The sequence below is a fragment of the Pipistrellus kuhlii genome, unplaced genomic scaffold, assembly GCF_014108245.1.
Source record: "Pipistrellus kuhlii isolate mPipKuh1 unplaced genomic scaffold, mPipKuh1.p scaffold_m20_p_1, whole genome shotgun sequence".
Lineage (NCBI taxonomy): Eukaryota > Metazoa > Chordata > Mammalia > Chiroptera > Vespertilionidae > Pipistrellus > Pipistrellus kuhlii.
The window spans coordinates 14,759,683-14,785,680 of NW_023425404.1; the positions used below are offsets into that span (position 1 = coordinate 14,759,683).

At 45.4% G+C, this 25,998-nt stretch overlaps 1 protein-coding gene across 1 annotated transcript in view; it reads left to right on the top strand.

Moving 5' to 3' along the window:
- The first annotated feature begins 18,585 nt into the window (after positions 1-18,585).
- MAP3K9 (mitogen-activated protein kinase kinase kinase 9) overlaps positions 18,586-25,998 on the top strand; it is a 74,288-nt gene continuing 66,875 nt past the window's right edge. Inside the window, exons 1-2 of the mRNA XM_036432686.2 lie at positions 18,586-19,337; positions 25,200-25,613. Of these exons, the coding sequence (XP_036288579.1) occupies positions 18,938-19,337; positions 25,200-25,613 (814 nt within the window). The 5' untranslated portion in view covers positions 18,586-18,937. The remainder of the gene's footprint in view (positions 19,338-25,199; positions 25,614-25,998) is intronic.

Here is a 25,998-nt window from a genome sequence, read left to right on the forward strand (position 1 = left end):
CCCCAGGTGAGTGAGATCTGAAGAAGTGCCCGGGTAAGCCCAGTCCCAACTGCAGAATCATGCACAAATAGGTGGTGATTGTTGTAAGTGACTACGATTTGGCGTGGCTTGTCATGCAGTAATAGATACCTGCAATGCTCACCCAACAGCCAGCCATTTGTGCAATCTGAGACAGTGCCCAGGAAGCTCCGGAGAACCAGTTTCTAGTGTTTTCACTGCCTTGTGGCACAATCGTGGGCAAATCATTTACCATCTCCACCTCAATTATTTTACTTTTCAAACAGAAACAGCATCGTGTGTGTTGAAAAAATTTACTCCTATAGGATGTTTCTATATGCAGTTGTGGGGGGGTGAAAATTTAGCTATGCATTTAGAAAATGGATTTATTTTGGTAGTTTCGGCTAGTAAGGTTTCTCTCTTGAGGCTGTCCTCAAATAGCCTGAATGTCAGGCTCTTCTGGTTTTACTAGCAAATGGTCTTCAAACTACTGATTACTGCCTCTTCCTTCTTGTCTTCCACCACTCCCCTCTTTTTCCTCTCCCCGTGCCCTTTCTGTCATATTTGGTGCAGGAGACCTGATATGGATACTGCAGCCTTGCATACCTTTTGTCTGTTTCATGTAGGAAAGCCTGTATCTGATTTCTACTGCTTGCTCCTGGCAGAATGATCTACAGGTAATAGGTGCTGAACATTTGTTCAATGGTGATACTATTAAAACTCCCAATACTTGGGCAGAAGGACCCAAGGAAGGTAAACAATTATTTCATTAGAGAGAGAAGCTGACCCCTAAAAGATGCAGCTGCTGAAGCCTGGGTCTACGATGGGGACAACAAAGGGCCTTGGGCAGATTCTGTTTTGCAGGAATTGTCTGAGTTGGCTCTTTGGTTATGCAAAAATAAAGCCAGTTGGGGACCCCATTGTCCTGGAGGAAGGAAGCAAATAGGGTGAGTTCCATGGCTAATGTTTGGTCTAATCCCAGATATGTGGCTGACTGTGCGGCAGAGGTTAGAGAAATATGCATTGGGGGCCAAGGACCAGAGATCTAATACTCAGACTACTTCTGTCTTGGTGTTTAACACAGTTCCACATCTCTGATGTCTGAGATGGTTCCAGCTCAGCTCAGCAGGCAGGAATGGGGCACCGGGGCTCCCCAAGGGGCAGTTTAAGTCGACAGTGAAGGAAGCCTGCAATGGCCTGTTTGCCTTCACACCAGCACTGAGGTTGTTTTATTGGAAAGCCTGGTATGGGAAGAATGGGTGGGAAGAATGGGTCTAAGGCTGGAAACCCTTCCTGACCTAGTCACCCAGAACTTGGAGTGAGCTTAGGAAACAGCTGTGTGAATGTGAAAAGCACACAGGTGAAGCTTTAGGAGCCCAGACCTTCACAGGTGTGGTAAGAGCATTATAATCCCGAGCATGAGACACTGGAAAGAACTCCAGCCCAGTGTTAAGAAGACCTGAGTTTTGGTCCTAGGTCTGCTGTTGCTTGTTGAGTATTATTATTGAGTGACTGGGTGTTAGTTTCCTTGTTTATGAAATGAGGGACTGGATTCATGGTCCATTACTTGGGATTCTGTGAGTGTTGGGAGGCAACCTTTATGGGATTAAGAATGCATTTTCATGAGAGATCTGTATTGACTAAATAGAATACATATGTCCATCAAGAAAATTTATGACAAAAATTATAGGCCTTGCCAAAACCGGTTTGGCTCAATGGATAGAGTGTCGACTTGGGGACTGAAAGGTCCCGGATTCGATTCCGGTCAAGGGCATGTACCTTGGTTGTGGGCACATCCCCAGTAGGGGGTGTGCAAGAGGCAGCTGATGGATGACTCTCTCATCGATGTTTCTAACTTTCTATCTCTCTCCCTTCTTCTCTGTACAAAATCAATAAAATATATTTTAAAAAAATTATAAGCCTTTAAGTAACACTGGCTTCCTACTCTGGAATCTGGGTCCTGGTGCTTTTTTCTTTGAAAATGAGCCCTAGGTGGCTTGGCAGAAGGGAGACTAGATATGGAAGGAGCTAATAGGGGCTTTGGAAAAAATGAGAGAATTGCTTTCCTGAAATAACTTCAGACATGTAGAATTCCATTAAACACATACACACCCACCCACCCACCCACCCACACACACACACACACACACACCAAAAGCTCATGGTAAATATAGATTCATTAAAGATTCTTCAAAATAGGGAGGGTGAGGATAAGGGGGAGAAATCAACCAAAGGACTTGTATGCATGCATATAAGCATAACCAATGGACACGGACACCAGGAGGGTGAGGATTTGAGCAGGGGGAGAGGGGGCAATGGGGGGATAAGGACACATATGTAATACCTTAATCAATAAAGAAAGAAAGAAAATAGCATCTAGGTTTCGATTAGAGGCTTGGGTAGGGTACTCAGGGCAACTTCATCGGGGAACCTGGGGATCTTTTGCATGTGGTGCAGCTGTGAGATGACTCTTTGTATTTGTCTCAGCTCAAAATTCAGGTTCTCCAGAAAGAAATTCTGATTGCCCTGCTTAAGTCCCGTGTCCACCCTGTGGTTAGGGGAAGGGTCCTGTGATTAATAGTCTCACCAGAGGAGCATGGAATGGGATAGGGCAACCTCTCAAAAGTATGTGTGTGGTAGAAGTGAGTCTAGTTTATGCTACCAGAAAGGGGAGAGGGGACAGGCAGATAAATGTCATAGTGTCTAAGGCTCCAGAATTTCTCAGGAATAACTCTAAGTGACAGCAAGTTCCTATATCAAAAGTGATGCTCCCACTACATACCTCAGTAATTTCAAGAGCTTTCAGGGATAGCTGGTTAAAAGGCTGACACCCAGTGGCTGGTTTGTGTCCTAGAGGGTGCAGTCAACTTCTTTTCTTCTTATTGAGCTTTGTAAATATTTGGCATTCAATAATATTCATTGGCTGGTGGTCTGACTGGTTGAATGAATGAATGAGTGAATGAAATAGAGTCACAGCTCTTACATGGGCGAAGAAAGGATTTCCTTTGTACATTAGCCACAGTTATATTAATTTAGAGATAGTTTATTATGAATCTTATAGGGGCAAGTGTTGAAGCTTACCCATGCTATCTTTACTAAATATGGTCCTAGCTGGATGTCATTCCTGACAGGCAGGGACAGACTTCAACCAAGACCTCTGCCTTTCATGTTCCCTTCTCTTTGAACTTCTGTTTTATTCTTCTATTCTTTAATTTTCATTCCACCATGTCAGAAAATCCAGGATGTATATCTCCTCTGTTCAAAAGCCCAGGATGGCCCTGGCTAGCTTTGCTCAGTGGATAGAATGTCAGCCCATGAACCAAAGGGTATGTGACTTGGTTGCAGGCTCCTCCCGGGCCCGGGGCCCTGGTCAGGGCACATGCAGACAGGAGGCAACCAATCAAGATGTTTCTCTAACATCGATGTTTCTTTCTTTATCTCTTCTACTCTTTCTAAAAATCAATGAAAAAATTATCCTCAGGTGAGGATTATAAAAAAAAAAAAAAAAAAAAAAATACAATCAGAGCCCAGGGCAGATGAGACTGAGTTTCCTTCATTCCCATTCCCAGGACTCTCCATGGCCCCATTTGAATCAATCAACCAAAATGACCAGTGGGTGCTTCGGAGGGGGCACCTCTCTTACCACGTGGATTTGGCTACAGGAGCAGTTCTTGGAAAAGAAGGAAGATTTAAGCAGACAGCCCAATTGATGTCTCCTACAGAAGCCATATGTGCATAGTGCTTTAAGAATACTTGATATTTATGACCTCATTTAATTCTTGGCACAACCCCATGAGATAAGCAAATCAGGTATTAATAGTCTTTCTTCCATACCTACGTTATTCTCTGCCATGAGGTCTATGTTTTCATTCTTGTCTCTCCTGTTTGACTACATTTATTGCGGGTAGAGATTAGGTCCTGCTTATTTTTGCATCTATGTCCCAAGTTCCTAGCTCTGGGCTCTGTATGCGGCGGCATCTAGTGGGTATTTATAACACTGAACTTCTGTTTTACAGATGGGAAAACTGAGGTCCAGAGTATTGAATGGCTTGCTCCAGGACACACAGAACGTTAGAAGCCTGAAGTCTGGTGGCCTCCGAGAGGACAGTCTCCATCGTCCAAGGTCTTTGCTAGAGGATGCAGACGATGTGGACGAAAGGGGCCACACACCGACCCCGAGAAGCTCAGGGGAGGCCTGCATGGTGAGCCTTACAAACTCAAAGACCAAAGGTAACCACATAGGATGGTCTGAACATAAAAATTCCCAATTAAAACCGGGTCAAGGCCCAACCGGTATGGCTCAGTGGTTGGGCTTTGACCTATGAACCAGGAGGCCACTGTTCAATTTTCAGGATTTTCAGTTGGGGCACATACCTGGGTTGCAAACTTGATCCCCCCGGTGCAAGAGCATGCAGAAGGCAGCTGATCAGTGATTTTCTTTCATCACTAATGTTTCTATATATCTCTCCCTCTTCCTTCCTCTCTGAAATCAATAAAAAATATATTTTTTAAAAGTGGGTCATGGCAGGTAGTGAAGTCCTAGGCCAGTAGCTCCCTTGACAAACTCAATCTTTGACATAAGTGAGCCTGTCTTTTTGCATCTAAAATAATGTGCCCTTGGTATGTCAGAGTTATCCCCTTTCCCAGACCCCTGAGGGCACAACCTCCCTGCCTACCATCTCTATGTGCTGTATTAACCATTCTGTACCAATGTAAAAGATGTGTCTCTCTGTTTTACTTGTTATCCGATTTCAGAGATTTCCCTATTTTGCTTTCTCCAAACTCCCTAATCTACCACCCATAAATTTCATGTAACCAATGGTCTTTGCATCTCCTCCTTTGATTCTAATGTATACAATACGCTGCCAAACTGCCGTTCTCCAGAGCATATTCTCAATCTGTTGAGATTTTGCTTCCTAGCAATTGTCAGTTTGACTTAAATAAAATCTTATAAGACTTTTTCTTAGACTGGACATTCTATCGTCGATGATGAGCAAGTAAGGAAGGCAGAAACTTCCATTTCCTTGCGAGTTGACCCAGTTATCTTGGCTGCCTGACATTTGAACTTGACGGGAGAGAAAGGAGTCAAGGGGGACCCTGTTTTTTGGAGAAGCTTTCTGCTACACAGCAGGAGGCAGTCAGGGACACCTGCGAGCTGGGGTCTGTGGTCTCGGAACTGGGTTACATCTTCCATTTCTGCCCCTTACCCAGCGACCTGGGCAAGCCACTTCACCTCTTTGTGTCCATCATCCCAGGGCTGTGTGAGGGCTAAATAAGAGAATGTAGGGGAGAGACCTTTATAGATGGTGGATCATTCTGTAAGTACTATGATCTCACTCCATTCAAAGTAGGACCAGCAGGAATTGTGTCAGGGATAGATGAGGAAGGCCCTCTCCCTTTCCTCAAAGATCTGATGGCGAAGGGAGGGGAGCAGGTGGCAGTGTAAAGTGGGAAGGGCTCTACGTGTGACCCAGATAGGAAATCTTTAGGATCGTTAGGAAAAGGGTCCAAGGGTGCAGAACTGTCCCAGAGAGTGTGGTCTTACAGGGTGCGTAAGAATTCACTGATCAGAGAAGTTATATTTGTAAGAAATGGCAGAGTTATAACCGGGTGATGACAAAGGGATGGAATTACAAAGCGGCCTGAGGATGCGATTGCTGCTGTCAGCTATTGTCAGAGCCCTCGTATTTATGCTGGATAGGCCACACGTGGCCATCTGATTACAGGGGAGAGCAATCCAGAAGGCTCTTTTTGATATCTGAAGATTCCCTCTTCCTGACTTGTGGGTAGCATTCATTCCTCTTCTCTTCAGCTCCATTTCTTCAGAGCTAGAAGGGATATTGAGAAACCTGCCATCCTCTGCACCAAGGTAGGAATGGATGGGTACACCCGTTTCATAGATGAGGCAACTGCGGGTGAGAGCCCCCTTGTTAACAGGGGATTCCTAGAGTTCTTGTTCTCTATCCAGCTGCTTCTTTGGTCCCTTTTAAGTTTAAAATCCCCATTTCAGGTAACACTTAAGGTATTGCTCCCTTATACTTCAAGTTCCAAGTCTTTTCTTGGAAGAAGGTTATAGTATCAGGGCCATTAAAGAGAGTTGCAGCCTGGAGAAAAGAGCCGGCAAGGAGGGGGGATGTGGGTGGGGAGGAAGGGGGAGAACTGCAATGCATACACAGATCCTGTAGCTCACAGGGTTCACAGCTGGCTTGGCTAGTGCACACAGAGCTGTGGAGAGGAGGGCAGGGGAGAGAGGGGTCACTGTTGGAGTGACTGGAGGGACAGGGGACAAATGTGCTGACTGTGGGTTATTAATAGGCACCAGGACATATATTTACAACTGGTGGCTTAAATTAGAACAGTCACATCTAGCCGAATCTACATCCCATACCAAATCCACCTGAAGCAAGCACAGCAGCTGATATGAACCCAGCCCATCCAGTTAGTGCAGGTTAGTGTGCAGGCTGCCTTCTGATGGAGATTTTTGGTGTTTGCTCAAGTGTATGCTGTAATTCTGCCCTTCGGTGCACCATTGTCTTTGAAAAGAAGGAAGGAAGAAATGGATCAGAGATAGCAATAGAGATAGAGTTAGAGAAATAGAGATATAAATAGAGATGAGAGATAGAAATAGGGATGAGAGAAAGAAATAGAAATGAGAGATAGAGATAAGAGATAGAGATAGAGGGAGAGATAGAGATAGAGATGAGAGAGATGAAAAGTAGAGATAGAGAGAGACAGAGATGAGAGATATAGAGGAGAGATAGAGATGACAGAGATGAGAGACAGAGATGAGAGACAGAGATGAGAAGTAGAAATAGAGGGAGAGATAGAAGGAGAAAGAAAGAGCAGGATGCTCAACTTAGACCAAGCCCCCAGAAGTTTTGTAATTTCCCACATCCAGCCTCAGGTCTGAATGGGGAAATTGTTAACTTCAACCCTGAGTAGAATTCTAGTTTGGACATCTGGAGGCCCAGCAGTGGAGCAGGGCAATCTGAGCACCAAGAGGCCAGGAAGGAACTGAACGAAGATTTTGCCGTGGAGGGGTAGTGCGGAGGGGTGAAGTTCCAGCTCAGGAGTAGTGACGCTGGGTGTGAGATTGAGTCCATACCTCAGACATACACTGCTTTCTCCTCAGAGCCCAAACAGACGTCCCCAGGCCGTCCTCCACGCTGGCCGAGAACCTCTGGCCTAGGGAGTGGGCCGGGGGTAGGAGGGCTGGGAAGGAGAAAGGGAAGGGCGCTTGGCGGGGTGCTGGGCGGGCTGCCCCAGGTGTTGCACTTTGGCAGCCGCCCGCTAGGTCCCAGGTGGGTTGTCCAGGAGGTCGGGTGGGGTAGGGGGAGGGACAATCTACCTCCCCCAATCCTATTGCAGTCCAGACACGGAGCCGCCACAGAGCAGTGTGTTTCGCACATAGATAACTGCTGGGCGCATGACGGGGCGGACCCTGGATTCTGCGCCAGCTCACACCCCTCCTGTAACTGCACGGCTCTGGGCCCGCTTTCACACAAAGGGCTTAATTTTTTAAAATATATATTTTATTGATTTTTTACAGAGAACAAGGGAGAGGGATAGTTAGAAACATCGATGAGAGAAAAACATTGATCAGCTGCCTGCTGCACCCCCCCCCCCTGCCCCCACACACACACACTGGTACATGCCCTTGACCAAAATCGAACCTGGGACCCTTCAGTCTGCAGGCCAACGCTCTATCCACTGAGCCAAACCGGTTCGGGCCAAAGGGCTTATTGAAAGGACCTTGGGCCTAGAGTTTCTGGGAAGACGAAATGGGAGAAGCACCAGGGGTGCTTCGTTGGACCAGGCTTGCCACCCCGACGTGACCAAGAAGGATCGCTCATGTTGGCGGTTATTCCCCTGCAATCCCCGTGTGTCCCTCACAAAGACAAAGCCAGCAGACCCCTGGAGCCAGGTGAGAAGGTTTGGTGTGTTTAGCACAAAACCAGCTCTCCTGGCGGAAAGGGACTCCACGTGGGGAAAGCGTGGGAATTGAAGGCAGCCACCCGTGACTGGATCCAGTGCTTGTGCTGCTTCTCACTGTGTTGTCCCACTGACCAACCTCTCAGAGCCTCCGTTCCCTCAGGGCCCAGGGGAAATACAATCACTTCTGCCCTTACTGAGGGCTCGCTGTATGGCAGACACTGTTCTTAGTGTATTACTTCACTTACTCCTTAAGACCCCTCCCACACACACACACACCCCACAGAGAGAAAGGCAAAGGGAGAGATAGAAACACCCATGATGAGAAAGAATCACTGATCGGCTTCCTCCTGCACGGCCCCCACTGGGGACTGAGTCACAACCTGGGCACATGCTCTGACCGGGAATTGAGCGGTGACCTCCTGGTTCATGTGTTAAGGCTCAACCACTGAGCCACACTGGCTGAGCTAGCAGCCTGAGTTTTATGAGGTCAGTCAGACCACACCACTCCTCGACAGAAAACTCCAAAAGGACTCCCATCTCTTTCAAAGTAAAAGCCAAAGTCCTCCTTTGACCCCAACGTCCCACATGATCTGGGCCCCATTACCTCCCGTACCTCTTACTACCCTGGGACTCTCACTCCTGCTGGATCGGCCTCCTCGCTCTTTTCTTGAATACATAGGCACTTCTCTGCCTCCGGGCCCTTGAGCTCCTGTTCCCTCTGTCTGCATGCTCTTCCCCCATTTCTGTGTGGCTTGTTTCCTCAATTCCTCCAGGTCTTTATTTCAAGTCACCTTGTTAAGGAGGCCTCTGGCCACCCGGAAACCTAATCCCTTCTAGCATTCATCTCCCTCATTCCACCCTTTTTTCTTTTTAGCACTTATCTCTTTAATGTTATATGATATTACATTATGTATTTTACTTGCTTATCTTATTGCTCTGTCTCCCCCATTAGAAGATGAGATTTATGAGGGAGTTTTTGTCTATTTTGTAACTTTTGTATGTTCATTGCCTTGAAGAGCACCTGACACATAGACACAGGTATGAATACTTAGTAAATAAATAAAGGCAAAAAAAGGGGACTGAAAATTAGCTGTGGACACTTTAGCAAATCATGTATCTTCTCTAAGACTCAGTTTTCTTGGATGTAAATTGACTCTTTGCATTAGATAGTTCTGGGGTTCCCTGCAGCTGACAGGAAGATAGCCTTGATTTAAGTTGAAGAACTGGAAGCAGTTGTGTGGCTAGAAAGGGTCTGAAGAGGGTCCATCTGACGATTTGGCTCAAACTCTAGTGATATCACTTGTCTGGGTCTTGGTTTCCACCACAAATTGAAAGGGCTCCACCCAGCGACCACTATGGTTTCTTTCAGCACTAAAAGAGTAAACCTAAAAAAAAAATTTTTTTTTCTTTTTTTTTTTTTTCCATTAACGAAAGGTCGCTATATCCTGTCAGTACCGCAGGGTGGCATAGTTGTCTACTATTGTCTCTGGACATTGCTGTGTCAAGTCCTTAACCAAATTGCTTCGGCTCTTGTGAAGTATTTTTCACTGTGATTTTGCTCTCGTCAGATATTACTGGTATGTTTAAATAACAGACAACAAGAGTCTTTAAGTGTATTTTTTTTCTATTAGAAGTCATAAATCTCAAAAGCAAAAACAGTGAGCTGAAGTTTTAACTAAATCTTTGTCACAACATGGTTTAAAGATCAAGCTTTGAAAAGCTAAAGAATAAGACGAGTTTGTGCTAGTGTTGAGTGAGGCCACAGCCACATTAAATTACTTCTAAAGTATGTAGCCACGTGTCTGTCTGCACATAACCATGAATGTTACCTCTAGGAGGTAGGAAGGAAAGGGATGGAATGAACTGTTTAAATCCCAGGACCTTTTAATTTGCTTGAAAAAGCTGTTGAAGACCCTAATAAATAGAAAATATTGTGGACAGTACAAGGCACCCAGTAAGCCTTCAATTCATAGCAGCCATTATCATTATTGTTATTAATATTATTATTGTCATACTTCTAATTTCCCCCCTCTTCTGTTATCTTCTCAGCTAACAATAAGGCTTTCTGCTTGAAATTTATTTTATTATTATACAAAATAAAAATGATTTGTAGATATTTAATTATAAAAGTATTACATGGTAATTTTAGCTACATGGAAAATGAAGGCAATACAAATTACCCATATTCCACCACTCAGCTCAGAAATAACTAATAAAATAAGATTTTAAATTCTGGCTTGTATATCTCAGTGGGTTGGGCATAGTCCCACATACCAAAAGGTTGCTGGTTTGGTTCCATTTCTGGTCAGGACACACACCCAGGTTTTGGGCTTAATCCCCAGCAGGGAGCATGCAGCCAATTCATGTTCTCATCAATGTTTCTATCTTTCTCTCTTCTTATCTCTCTAAAATCAATAAAAATATTTTTAAAAAAAGATTTTTATACTATACAAACACATACACATTTCTGATCATGGCATCCAGTAAGTCCTCAATTTATGATCATCTCTCTCTATATAAAATCCTAAGTGAGCATTACAACCGGTCACTATGACGCACACTGACCACCAGAGGGCAGATGCTCAATGAAGGAACTGCCTCCTGGCGGTCATTGCGCTCCTACAGTCAACCTCTCGTTGTCCCTCCCACTGGCCAGCCAGCCTCAATTGGGACTAGGCAAGATGATCTGATCACTAGTCAGGCAGAGGGACCCCACCTGTGCACGAATTCATGCACCAAGACTCTAGAATTGTATAAAGATTTTTTTCACTATTTTTTCATTAATCATATTATGCACATTTCCGTATAATTAAAATTGTTGTTTGTTTGCATTTAAACCCGAGGATATATTTCCATTGATTTAGAGAGAGTGGAAGGGACAGGGAGAGGCAGAGAGGAAAAACATTGACATGAGAGAGACACATAGATTGGTTGCCTCTTGTACACACCCAACCAGGGCCAGGGATCGAGCCTGCAACTAAAGCACATGCCCTTGACCAGAATCAACCTGGGACCCTTCAGTCCATAGGTCAATGCTCTGTCCACTGAGCCAAACCTGCTAGGGCTCACTAAAATTTTCATAGTCATCATTAACTATAACATACTTCCTGATTAGAAAATCAGAACATTTTGATGGTAGAAAATACCAACAGTATAGGCAAAATAAATAAATAAAAATAAATAAATAAATAAATAAATAAATCACTTCTAATCCCATCATCCCTCCTCCCTCTCTTCATTTTTTCCTTCTTTCTCTCCTTTTTCCCCCTTCCCCATCCCTTATTTAAAAAATAAAAATAAAAAATGGGGGAAGGGAGAACCTAGTTCAACTTCTGGTCAAGAAGCCTTTGCAGTTTTCTTAAGTGCAAGAAAAGGATGTTTCTGAAGGTGATGGGCAGAAGAAAGAAGGAAGTAAATATGTTGAGTTGTCAGTGGATGCTAAGCAGCATGCTAAGAGATTTTGTATCATTTAGTCCTATAAACCTCTTGAAGAGACAGTATATATATATATATATATATATATATATATATATATATATATGTGTGTGTGTGTGTGTGTGTGTGTGTGTGTGTGTGTGTGTGTATATATATATATATATATACACATACACACACACACACACATATATATATTATAGAAACTAGTGGCTAATATGCAAAGTGTACCCTCGAGAGTTCAACCAGGAGTTTGATTGCTCACTATGACATGTGCTGACCACTAGGGGGCAGTGCAGATGAAGGAAGGCCCTGGCTGGCAGCTGGTAGGCCCCAATTGGCTCTGATTACTGGCCAGCCCTACGGATGCTACCCATGCGTAAATTTCGTACACTAGGCCTCTAGTTTAAAACTTAAAAAATGAGGAAATTGAGGTTCAACCAGGTGCCCTGTTCAAAGTCACGGGTGTTTTTTTATTTTATTTTAAATAAAACTTTATTGTTCATATTATTACAAATGTTCCTTACTTTTTTCCCCCTCCATTGCTCCCCTCCACAAGGTTCCCACCCCACCCTCTGCCCTTTCCCCACACCCCATTGTCCTCATCCATAGATGCACAGTTTATGTTCAGTCTCTTCCCACACCCCCCACTCCCCTTTTCCCCAAGAATCGTCAGTCCACTCCCCTTTCATACCTCTGATTCTATTATATTCACCAGTTAATATTGTTCATCAGATTTTTTAATTCCCTTGGTTTTTAGATTCACTTGTTGATAGTTACATATTTGTTGTTCATAATTTTTATCTTTATTTTCTTCCTCTTCTGAAAGAACCCCCTTCAGCAATTCATATAATTCTGGTTTGATGGTGATGAACTCCTTTAGCTTTTTTTAATTTGTGAAGCTCTTTATCTGGCCTTCGATTCTGAGTGATAGCTTCGTTGGGTAGAGTATTTTTGGCTGTAGGTTCTTGCTATTCATCACCTTGAATATTTCTTGCCATTCCCATCTGGCCTGACATTTCAGACAATGCACCCTTTATTTCTAGTTCATCTCTTTTCATTTCTAGTTGATCCCATTTCAAATCCTCATAGGTCTCGTTTATTTTATCGGCCTTTTCTAGGAAATTCTTGAAAAACCTTATAACCGTGGTTTTGAACTCTATATCCAGTTGCTTTTTGTCCTCCATTTCTTTCATTTGTGATCTGTTTCCTTGTCTCGACATTTTTGCTGCTTCCCTGAGTTGGTAGGGTGGCTTTATATGTTAAGGTGTCCTATATGGTTCTGTGGGTCAGCCTCCCAGTTGGAGGTGGACACTCTTGGTGTACCCCTTTGTGGAGTGAGTGTACAGCCTTATTGTAATTAAGTCTTGATTGTTGTTGGTATCACTGGGAGGAACTGACCTCCAGGCCAATTGGCTATGAGGATCAGCTGTGTCTATGCAGGGAGACAGCCTTATTCGACTAGACTTGAAAAATTGCACAAGCCTCTGTGTTCAGCTTGGATGGGGCGGAGTTTCATGGTGGAGCCTACAGCCTTGGCTTCCCGTCAGCCCCGCCCTATGAGGTTCCTGAGTCTCAGTGTTCCTCAGTGTCCTTTGGTACTCGCTGCTTTGGTACTCACTGCAAGCACCTCTGAGAGAAAGGTGTCCTTGAGTTTCGCTCATTACCAGACAGTCTAGTCTCTCCCGCAATGAGCCCGGAACTGGGGTTCAGTGCAGTTGGAAGTGGGGTTGGAAGTGGGGTTCAGTGCAGTCCGGAGCTTTTGTTTCCTTCTCTCTAGAGTAGGGGTGTCGAACTCAATCAGAGAAGGGGCCAAAATCTAAAATCCAGCCTAAATCGTGGGCCGAATGGTTTACTGAACAGTCATAAACTGTCATTGTGATGGAAACGCAGCGGAGTGCAGTGATGACAGCGCGGTGCGGGCCACATTTCAAGGCCTGGCGGGACGGATTTGGCCCGCGGGCCTTGTGTTTGACACATGTGCTCTAGAGCAACCCAGCAGCACAATCAACAGTCCATCCTCTGCGTGCAATGTGCGAGGCTTCGGGGCTCTGCCTTTCACCGCTCCCCTGAGTTTCTGCTTTACAGCCCAGATTCCCTCCATATGAGCCTGAGTCCCCAGGGTCTGGTCTAGAACTGGGGCTCAGTGCAGTCAGAACTGGGGCTCAGAACAGTTTGGAGCTTTTGTCTCCTTCCCGCTAGGGCAATCCAGCGGCACAGTCAATAGTCTGTCCTCTGCGTGCATTCATATGCGTGTATACGGGGCTCTGCCTTTCGCCACTCCCCTGAGTTTCTGCCTTACAGCCTAGAATCCCTCTGTATGAACCTGGGTCCCCAGGGTCTTACCTAGAACTGGAGTTCAGTGCAGTCAGAACTGGCGTTCAGCATAGTCCGGAGCTTTTATCTCCTTCCCACTAGGGAATGCCAGCCAGACACTCGGCCGCCCTCCTCTCTGGCTCCGTCCTCTCCCCACTCGCACACCGTGTCTCCATACCTTAGGCTTTTACAGCTCCTCTGATTTTCTTCTGTTTGTTTCTTTCCTTCTATCAATAGTTGTAGAATTTCCAGTCAGTCAACTTTCCTGTAGTTCTGGATAATGTCCATTTTGTATTTTAGTTGTATTTTTTAAAAATTGTTGTGTGAGGCTGCAGTTAGGCGTTTACCTATGCCGCCATCTTGGTTTCTCCTCAAGCACCCCCATGTGTGCTTTTTGTTTCGCCACGTGGTTTTTAATGGACAGACCCACAAGAAATCATGATCTTCTGAAGTGAGCCTAGTAGTGCCAAACTGCTATTATATTCTCTCTACCTTATGCTATACTTTTTGGTAAGGTAGAAAGAATGGTCCTTTTCGGGGGGTGACATGTGTCAGCCCTTGCCCAAGAACTTAATAGTGGTGAAATCTTGGTAATTCCACCTGGCTTTTAAAATCTTTGCAACTTGCCCCTCTTTTATTTAGTCCGTTTTATTTCCCATCACTCCCATTTTTACTCTCTCCTCTTCTCAGGCTGGTATTCCTATTATTGCTACCCGTTACATTAATTTCCAGCCCCACCTTTCTGTTCTCTACTAATCAAGTTGTACACATCCTTCAAAGCCCAACTTAAGCACCTCCTTAAGCATTTCTCATCTATTCCAGTCCACAGTGACAGCCATCCCCTCACAGTCCTGCTCAAAAGCCTTCAGTGATAACCTTTTATCAGCTAAACAAATCCCAGGCTTCTTACCTGGGTACTCACACCAGCCATACAGTCACAAATACATACCTAGAGTGATTTATGCGTTCTCTAGGTGCTGGGAGAACTGTAAGGAACCAGGTCCCTGCCTGTACGGTAAACAAACTGGACATTAAATCATTACAAATAATTATTAGTGTGAATCAAGTGATTACAAGGCCCTATACAATCTGGTCTCAACCTGTTTTTCACAATTCTTTCTCATCCTCTTATTCCATCCTGATGGGCTTACTCAAGCTTTCCCATCTCTGTGGCTGTGCTCATATCCTCCTTCCTTTTTGGAACACAGGTTCTTCCTGGCTCCACCCCATACCCATCCAGGACCAGCTTTGGTTTTGCTTCTTCCATGAAACCCTGCTAGGCAAAGTTAGCAGGAAGAATCTTCCCTCCTTTGAATTCCTATCACTTACCCATTCAGCAAATATTTACTGAATGACTTCTTGGAATGTTTGATGAATGACTCTTCATGAGTTGCTAAACACATGCTATGGTATTACATATTTAAATTATACCGGGAGTTAGAGGGACCTGAAAGATTCTCCCCTCTCCACGGGGTCGGGGAGAAGTGAAGAGCCACAAAGTGATATAGTAGCACATACAAAAAATTACTGAGAAGCAAAATGACAAAATTTGTCCAATGATTCATAATCCTGCTACTTGAAAGTGATCCACCACGGACAGTTTTCTCTGTATCTTTCTAGTGGTTTTCTTTTTCTGTGTCTCTCTCTGTATGTCTATGCCATTTTCCTCCAAAATAAATTTTTCTCAAGAAAACCTTTTTCTTCTTCTTTTTTTTCCTTATAGTCTTTTAAAAACACAAAGGACCTCTCTATCCCCATTATCCTGCTCTCTTTTACTTGGGGATGAGATAGTTTGTCTTAAACAAAACCTAGAGAATTTTCCCTAACAGGTCTGGCTCAGTAGATAGAGCATCGGCCTGCTGACTGAAGGGTCCCACATTTGATTCCGGTCAAGGGTATGTACCTTGGTTGTGGGCACATCCTCAATAGGGGGTGTGCAGCTGATCGATGATTCTCTCTCATCAATGTTTCTAACTGTCTATCCCTCTCTGTAAAAAAAAAAAAAAAATCAATAAAATATATTTAAAAAAACAAAAAACCTAGAGAATTGACTAAAAGACTCCTCCATATATTTTCCAGTTCACTGATCCAATGTACAAGTAGAATCTGAACATTGTTTTAGGACATCTACTCTAAGTTGACCAGATTTTAATATTGGTAAAGAGGAACACCATTGACTAGGGCGGCGGGGGGTGGGGAGTAGGGGTGGTGGTGGTTCTTGATTAAAAATTTGGTCTATATGGAGCAACAAAAATTTTCATAGAACGCAAAAATAGTATTGTAATATATTTTTAAAAATTTCAACATAAGTACAATTTACAAATATAATAAATTAAAAAATTATGTATAGTATTATTTTATTCTTTGGCATATTTCTCATTTGAGTGAATTTTTTTTAGTAGATTGCTGTCGTTGTTTAAAAGGTCATGAAATTTTTCACAAGAATTTGTTAAATTATATTTCACACATAAAATGGCTTTCAAAGTCTCAACACTTAATTGTAACGTAAGTCATGTCACTTTCAAGGCCGGCGCTAGACTTTTTGCCGCCACTATAAAATATAAATAATAGGAGTACTGTCTGCTAAATTCAAGAAAATTTATGTATTTATGAAATAAATAAATAAATTACTTACCTAAATTATCTGAATAGCTGATTTGTAATGACATCACTTGTTTAGCTTACTAGCACGCAGTAGGATGTGTATCGTCTGAGAGACAGTTACAAAATGTTTTCGTCGTTGCGAACTTTGATAAGCAGTTCTTGATAATCAGTTCTCAACAATTATTTGTTATTATTAAAGTTTAACATTATAAAATTAACAAAAATAATATAAAACTCAGATCCTGGCTAACTAGCCACATGGCTGCCGAAAACTGTATATTCCCTTCCCATTCTTCTGCCGTTCCCTATGCATTGTCATGCATTCTTTCCAAAAATCGGGACTTTTTTTAAAACCCCACAGGACGCAGGACAAATTGTTAAAAATTGGGACTGTCCCACCAAAAGCGGGACATCTGGTCACCTTAATCTACTCAGAAGTCCTTTCTCAAGAACTCCTCTGGAAGCTTCAGGACAGCACTCAAATCTCTCTTCTTCAAGACCTCAGATGTGTGGGTTTACCGTGCAGCCATGCTGGTGTACAAACCACAGAGCGCTGGGCCTACAAGACCACGGGACATCTTCCAGCCCACCCCCTCACTTTGTGGGTGAACACACTGCCCTGCAATGCTAAGTACTTCCCCACGATCATGCAGCTGCTGGCGGAGGAGCAAAGATGCCAGCTCTGCTTATCTTTCCCAGTTACCCCACTGTCTCCAGTGTGTCCAACAATTAACCCCAAACTAAAATGAAACAAGATATACTCAGTGAAGCACTAACTCTTGCTAAATAAATAGTATCTATTCTTACCACTAAAGGGGAAAAGGTAAGGCACTTTGGTAGAGACTGGGCTAGATCTTTCAGCATTCAGTTATTTTGAAACGCCAGAAAACCTCATTGGAAAATTTCATTGCTCCGATAGGATTAAAGCACAGAGGAAATAGTAGGAGCCACCTATCTCTTTCTTAATGTTTGAGAAACGGAGGATAACAAAAGGATGTAGAAAATGGCCAGCCCTTGATCATGAACTGCAGCATCGTTGTGCGTGCGTGCGTGCGTGCGTGCGTATATCTCTTCCTCCTCCTCCTCCTTCTTTCAAAGAAGGGAGAGGGAGATAGATAGAAACATCAGTGATGACAGAGAGGCATTGATCAGCTGCCTCCTGCATGCCCCACACTGGGGATCCAGCCCCAAACCTGAGCATGTGCCCTGATCAGGAATCCAACCATGTCCCCCTGGTTCATAGGTCAACGCTCAACCACTGAGCCATGTCTGCTGGGCTCTATTTTTATATATGTTATCGTGACCAGAGGTGCAGTTCATCCAGGTGAAAGAAATGCATGACTGCAAAAAAGCTGTCTCTTTAGAGACCAAGTCAACTTCACCATAGTTTTCCAGCCTCAGTGTGAAGCCCCTGTAACGTGGTCTCTCTTTCTGAATTCTAAAAAACCACTGTATTGGAATCTTTTCTCACAGGGACCCAGGAAACGGAAGGCTGTGTGCACTCTTCGTAAAGGCGGGAACTGTCATTGTAAGAGTTTTTTCTAAAGAACATTTCAATGGGCCTGCAGGCCTTACATTGTAATGAAAGGTTACGGAGGTGGTGTATGTGTGTGTGTGTGTGTAGCCAATCCAACTGGTAGGACGATGGCAGAGGCCGATCCAAGAGGGGAGAATCCAAATGCAAGAGGTAGATGGAGAGAAAAACGCTCTGGGGGTGGGGGTGGAGGTGGGGTGGGGAGGGGGCGCAACCCTAGCTCCCTTCTCCTCTGTTCATTTTCAAATGCTCACTGTAGGATAAAAAACACCGGTACCGCCCAACAGAACCCCTACCCACGCACCGCAAACAAAGAGAAGGGCCTCCTCCAGGCTTACGGTGTGAATGAAGTCTGGGCTTCACCTTTCTGGACCCACCCAATCCTTCCTCACCTACCCAATGAGGCCGCGGCCTCCTCCAGCCCGGAGGTGCCGAACGCTCCCAGGAAATGGACAGGTACATCGGGCCAATGGCTGGAGCGGCGGCGGGCCAATGGGAGAGAGAACGGCGTGCCCTGGGGTTTGAGAAGGTGGGAGCCCGCAGAAGAGGGCGGGAACGAGGGGGCCGTGGACCAGGGCGCTGGGGGTGGAGAGAGGCGGGCCGGGTCCTTGGGGAAAACCTGCGGGCCGGTCGGCAGCACCCAATAGGAAGGCGGGTTGGCGCAGGGGCGGGCCGGGCGCCGGGGAGCCCCGCCCCTCGGGTCCGCAGGGCTGGGGCGGAGCCAGGCCGCGTCAGGTGGTCCCGGGCGGGCTGGCGGGGCCGGGGCGGGGCGCGGAGCCCGGAGGGGAGCGGCCGCGGGCGGGCGGGCACCGGCGGGGCGAGCAGGTAGCGCGGCGGAGTGGCCGGGCCGCCCCCAGGGGGCGAGCGCACAGGCGGGGGCCCTGCCCGCCGCGCCCCGGTGCTGCGGTGAGCACCCGAGCTCCTGGCACTCGCCGCGCGCGCCCGCCGCAGGCAGCCGCTTCTCTCCAACCCGCCAGCCCGGGCCCTACCTGCGGCCGCTGTCCGGGGAGAAAGGGGGGGGGGGTGTCCCCCCAGCTCTGCGGAGCCGCATGAACAATAGGCGGCGGCGGCTCCTGCGGGCGGCGGCGGCCCCGCACCCTATGGATCGGCCGCTCCATGGAGCCCTCCAGAGCGCTTCTCGGCTGCCTGGCGAGCGCCGCCGCGGCAGCCCCGCCGGGGGAGGATGGAGCGGGGGCCGCGGCCGAGGAGGAGGAGGAAGAGGAGGAGGAGGCGGCGGCGGCCCCCGGGGAGCTGGGCTCCGACGCGCCGCTGCCCTACTGGACCGCCGTGTTCGAGTACGAGGCGGCGGGCGAGGACGAGCTGACCCTGCGGCTGGGCGACGTGGTGGAGGTGCTGTCCAAGGACTCGCAGGTGTCCGGCGACGAGGGCTGGTGGACCGGGCAGCTGAACCAGCGGGTGGGCATCTTCCCCAGCAACTACGTGACCCCACGCAGCGCCTTCTCCAGCCGCCGCCAGCCCGGCGGCGAGGACCCCAGTTGCTACCCGCCCATCCAGTGTAAGGCGAAGGCGGGGCCGGGGCCCTGGCGGGGAGGGCGGGGAGGAGGAGGAAGAGGGGGTTGGAACGTTGGAGCCTGGAGGTCTGGGGGTCTGGCGGTGGTCGTAGAGAGACGGGACCCTCCTCGAGGGTCAGGCTGAGTGTGGAGGGATGGGTGACCTGGGGCTGGGTGTGAGCGCGCGCCCTCGGGCCGCAGGGCTTTGGTGGGTGCTGTGTGTGCCATGGAGACGCCGCAGGCCTTGCCTGCAACCTCAGGCGCTTTGGGCTTCTCAACCTTCATCTGACCACCTCGGCAGCAACCCCCTGATTGTACTTCCTAAAGCTTCAGCTCGAGAATCTCCCCGTTTCCCACTCCCTTCCCGGCCCCTCCCCCCCCCCCAAATCCTCCTCCCTTCCATTCACCCCTCCCCTCAAAAATATATCTGCAAGGATTTCAGGCAAGCTAGCTGGTGGTTTCTGTTGTAACCTTAGTCCCCAAGCCTAGGACTTCCCGGCTCCTGGTCTCCTCTGTCCCCGCCCCTTGAAGGCATTTGCTTTGAAGGAGTTGGGGGTTGTCTCCCGCAGGGCTGGGCTGGGCTGGGCTGGCTCGCCAGTCCCGGAAGCCTGCGTGAACTCAGGGCTGAAGTGTCTTTGAAATGTCGTGTTGATTTCTTGGATGCTAATCTGGTAGCTCAGAAGTTGTACCTTCAGGAGTCTCACCGAATACTAATGTGCTGAGAAGGGGGGGTGTTGTGTGGAGGGGCAGGTGATGGGCGGAAAAATGATTAGAGAGGCGAAAGTAAGTCATTCTCCCGTGAGAGATCAGGAGGGCAGGGTACAGTGGCTAAAGCCCAGTCCCTCGACACCTAGGATGCTAAGACAATACATTTTCTTATTTATTCTCCTCCTACATCCTTGCCTATAGTTGGTATTTGCTAAATTTCAGGGGGACCATGCCCATTGGTCCTCCCAGGGTCCTGGTATTTTTTTCCCCAGTTTCCCAGGAGTCCCCAGTTCCACACCCTGTAATGAAATTTCCTTTGTTTTTTCAAAGGATTTAAGCTGCCATTAGAATCCCTCAATCAATGATGCTAGGTGGTTTTAGTAGAGAGATGTAGTTATCTCCAGGTACCGCTTACACTATATTTGTATTTGAGGGATTCCAAAATTTCTTTCACGTTAAGAAAAATATTGTTGATACATATTTAGCATTCCTCATTCCACATTTTGTACACTTAGCATCTTAGCACTGATTTTAAAAAAATCATCACCATCCAACTTGAAACATTAGTTTTAAAATTCCATTTGTGACAGTTATCCTCTGGCCCTGTAACTTATTTTTGCTTGGACAACTGTGTTATTATCTTAAGATATTTATTAAATACCACCACTTAATATCAAAATCATAATCTCTCGCCTTGTTTTTGTTTTTTTTTAACTTTTTTTTTTGTATTGGTGATTTGACTATCAATTGACATTCAAATCTTTAGTTACCTTTGCTTCCCTCTCCCTCTCAGTCAATGAAAAACTTTTATGTTTCTGCATCTGATAGTACTTGGAGGCAACAAATTACTTTATGTTGTTTCTAGGCATTATTTCTTTTTGGCACTAGTGTTGGGAAGATGAAGGCTAGTGTCTGAAATAGTGTTGAAGATGAACTTGGTCAGACAGTGGGAGAAATTTGGAAGGATGGTCTGGTGTGTTAGAAAACACTGTCGTTTTAAACGTAAGTCAGATTTTGAGGTTCTTTGTGGGTGAAGTTTGATTTTTGTTTTTTCAGCAACAGCTAATGTCAGAGAGAGGGTTGTGTGAGGCTCATGAGCTGGAACACAGTTTCTTGACTGTCTTGTGCTCCCCACTGTCAGAGCAGTCAGGAGGGAATGAAACTTAGGCTAGAAGCACCCTCCCCAGAAAGCCAGGCATGTCCCATGTGCTACTGTAGACACTCCTTCATTAGGTGCCCAGGACTTAATCTTTTAAAAAAATATATTTTATTGACTTTTTACAGAGAGGAAGGGAGAGGGATAGAGAGTTAGAAACATCAATGAGAGAGAAACATAGATCAGCTGCCTCCTGCACACTCCCTATTGGGGGTGTGCCGGCAACCAAGGTACATGCCCTTGACTGGAATCGAACCTGGGACCTTTCAGTCCGCAGACCGACGCTCTATCCACTGAGCGAAACCGGTTAGGGCCCAGGACTTAATCATATTGTAACAAAAGTTACCTTGTATAGATTAGATTCTTATATCTAGAACTCAGATGGTGAGAGAGTAGGCAGTACCATGTGCTTATTGAAAGAATTGACTTGAAGAATATGATATTTGAAGGTCCTGCTGAGTTATTTTATTTAGTGTCATTAGGAGTTCTGATCTTGCCTGGAATTAATTCTTGATAATTCAGAAAATGTAATTCCAGTTGAAAAGCAATTACAGGGCCTCGTGGAGAATGGCTACTGTGTTAAATGTCCAGGGATAAAGAACTGATAAAGAGGTGCTTGTAAGTCACACATGAGGGAGATTGGTGATGTAAATACTTACACTACAGCACTTTGGTAAAGTTGAACCAGGCACGTTGCTGACAGGTGTGCTTCCTACCTGTAGGCTAATGTCCACCAGTTCAGGTAATGTCACTCAGAAATGAAAGGTGGTTAACAACCTTTCTTCAAAGATTTGGAATGAAGTTGAGCCACTGACAACTTTTCCCTGTTATCCTTTTGAACTTCCCATCTGGGGCATGGATTGTGATGCTAGACTGCAAATAGAAGGCAGTAATGATAATCTGTTTTAGTTTTAAATATTGCTTCAGAGGGAAAATTCTGTTTCAAACTTTACTCAGAACAAAAGAGGTGGAAATTACTAAATCTTATGACAAAGAAAAATGTAATACCCTGTTTCCCCGAAAATAAGACAGTGTCTTATATTAATTTTTGCTCCCAAAGATGCACTAGGTCTTATTTTCAGGGGATGTCTTATTTTTCCATGAAGAAGAATACGGTACACATTTATTGTTAAATGAAAATAAAGGAAATTTATTACCTGTTTACGGTACGGTAGTAAGGTAGTTGTCAACACACACCAGACAAACTGTGAATCCTACAGTATCAAGAATTTACTCATTTATTCAATGACAATCATGTCATCATCTTCTGGAACATCATCATAACAATCCAATTTCTGAATTCCCTGGTGAATTTCTTGTGACTCCATTTTTTTTCAGAATCAGTGGACCAAATCTCTCATGTTTAGCCTAGGGGGGCCTTATTTTTTTGGGATGCCTTATATTTCACTCAGAAGGAAACCTGTAAGTAGGTTTATTTTTGGAGGATGTCTTATTTTCGGGGAAACACGGTAGTGCTTCTATCCCCTTCAATGTGGATATTAGAGTATAACTCTTCATGGAGCTATCAAATAAAAACCAACAAGAGGTCTTTCATCTTCCTACTAAAAGATGGAAAATGTAGTTCCTAATGTTTTATCTTGGGAGATATGTAGGCATTTAAGAATGTTTCTCCTACAGGAGGTTTTATCTATTTTCAAGCAGGGCATAAATTAAGGTTCTGACTAATTTATTTTTTTTCTTATAAGGATGCATTTTCATATATCCTTAAGATTTTTAAATGAGTGAGATACGTACAATTCACTTGCCAGAACCCACCAGAATGTGCCTATACATTTCATTTTCAAGGATACAATGGAGAGCGAATAACATCTTGACTCGGAAAATGAAAAAAATAAGGTTTTGTTCCTGATATTCCTGGATATGTCCTTCCAAAGAAACAGGAAACTGTGATGGATGCGACTTGACCTGATTCTTACTTAAAACCAGGCCTTGACTGAAGCAGGGAATGAAAAGAGAGCCCCACATTCTCTCAGCGCAACTGAAGGTCTAGTTCTTACTCCAAGGCACTTCTTACTTCCAAGGGAAGGGAAAAGAAAGAAGTACCTTTCTCCCTTGCCCCCGTCCCTCTGTCCCCCTTCTATCTGCTTTTAAGCTATGTTCTGTATTCTTCTTTAAGTTTGGTTATAATATTTTCTTAACTAAATAGCAAGAACCTAAGAGTTATGTTCTACCCAGAGCAAGAATATTTCTTGCTTTGCCTTCCCCGCAGAGGTTTTCTGTCTTCTGCAAAACGCCACCCGTGGAGCTGTCCTTTCAGCACCCTAGTTCAGCATCACATCTTTAAAATCCTCGCACATTTAAATAAATATTTAACACTTCCTGTGTGTTCACAACTATGCCTCAGTCCCAGGGAAGAAGGCAGGGTAGAAGAGGAAATACAACCGTCCATTCCCTTAAGGGGAATTCGGATATTCAGCTAAAGAAATAAGATGAGTAAATACAAATTTGTTAAAATAGGCACGTCTCTTTTCATCAGCATAAAAACTGGTAGAAAACAATGAACTTTCCTTCCCTCCATGATCCAGGAGACTCCTAACATAACTTAAATGTTTCTCCAAAAGGGTTTCTAATCCCTCTTTAACATAGGCATATTTCCCCCCTATTCATATAGATGAGATAAGGCAAAAATTAGTAATGTCAGGTTTCATTTTAGGACCCAGAAACACTCAAACTATTTTAAGTAGAAAGTGCTCTCCCACAGGAAATTCGGTGCTTACAGAATGATCGGGAGGGTAGGGAGAAGGAACGCTCAGGTGGACCTGTAGGAAAAATCCAAAACTTTGCAGACCTGGCCCACCAGGTAGGTTGCTATTTCTCTCAGAATTGGGAAGGCACAAAATCCGGAGTTGTCACTGAAGCTGTGGAGTTTAAGAAGGCCCGGTTGTTGTTGCAGTCCAAGATTAGGCAAGCACTTGGCCTTGCAACATGCCTCTCCTCATCCACACAGCGAATGATTGGACACTGACTCGCTGTTGCAAAAAAACGCCACCTCTGCCACAGCCTTGCTTGCCAGGAGACGCAGCAAGAAGATGGTCTCCATTTCATTTCTGCCTCCCAAATCTTCTGCATCTAACGCAGAACCTAATATAATCCAGAACTCTAGTTTCAGGGAGTCTGGGAAATGTAGTTTTCAGCTTTCTGGCCTCTGTAGAACTGAAAGGCATGCTGGGGGATTTTAGAATGGATGCTGATGGCTAGTCTGCAGGACCTGCCGCACCTTATATTCTTTGGAGAGAGTGCCCAATGAGGGGATAAGCCTGAACACTTTGGCACATTTGGAGTCAAGATGGAGCCATACTTTTTGTATACCGAAAAGCAACGAACTTTTCCCAAGAGTTTCCTTTGTGCAGACTGCCACTTGCATTATAAAATACAAGTGAATATCAGCCCCCGATGGAATAGAAACACTATAGTTAAGCAAGAACAGTTTGGAGCACCACCAGGATCTGAGTGGAGAATGGCGGCATCCTGGGGCTGGCTGTGGAAGGAAGCAGTCAGTGGGCAGTTCCTCTTTTGGTCTTGCCAAAAGTTCAGAAATACGTTTTTGTTTTCTTAGTTTTTTAGCAAAGTTTTGTTTGTTTTTATTGTGTGTGTGTGTGTGTGTGTGTGTGTGTGTGTTGGGTATTTTTTTTCTTAGCCAAACTACTAAGCTGAGAGATGAGTATGAGTAAGCCAGGGAAAGATGATGAGACTGAGAAGGTAGAACAGGGTTTTCATGGGGGGGGGGGGAAGCATAGAATAGCACTTTGCTCATATAGCAGCAATACCATGTCCAGCCCAAGATTTGTGTGCCAGTTACACAGCATAAGGCCGCAGAGAGTAAGTTAATCCCACTTCCTGCCCTTGCAGAGTTGCCTTTATATTAGGAAGACAAACCACGTGAACAGACAACTTGCTGCGTTTACTCATCCCGGTAAATGGGTGACTAAATGGTGTTTTCGGAACGTTTTTGACTTGCTTCTCTTTGCCTCCTCGTTCGCAGTGTTAGAGATTGATTTTGCGGAGCTCACCCTGGAAGAGATTATTGGCATCGGGGGCTTTGGGAAGGTCTATCGTGCTTTCTGGATAGGGGATGAGGTCGCCGTGAAAGCAGCTCGCCACGACCCCGACGAGGACATCAGCCAGACCATAGAGAACGTTCGCCAGGAGGCCAAGCTCTTCGCCATGCTGAAGCACCCCAACATCATTGCTCTCAGGGGCGTGTGTCTGAAGGAACCCAACCTCTGCTTGGTCATGGAGTTCGCTCGTGGAGGACCTTTGAACAGAGTGCTATCTGGGAAAAGAATCCCCCCAGACATCCTGGTTAACTGGGCCGTGCAGATTGCCAGAGGGATGAACTACTTACATGATGAGGCAATTGTCCCCATCATCCACCGCGACCTTAAGTCCAGCAACAGTAAGTATGAAGGGATGGGGCTGGAGGGCTTGGGAGCACATTCAGACTCCGTCTAGGGCATCAATTGGAATGGATTCCAAAAGGAGCCTTAGTGGGCAGTGAAAACTGCTTGCTTAAAACCATTCCATCTGGAGCTGAGATGTAGGGCTGCAATGAGTGCCAGGAAAATTGGTTTGGGATGAGAAGAATAAGGCGCCTGAGGGATTGGGACAGTTCTGAGCTCCCATTAGCAGGTTAAGTGTGGCAATGTATAATTCTGATGTCCTGTGCAAAAAAAATGACGATGACATAGATTTACTTTTCAACTTGAGGGAAGTGTGTCTGCAATCACAAAAGGGCTTTTTCTCTTTCGTGGAACATCAGGTAAAGCAAACCTCTGTCACCT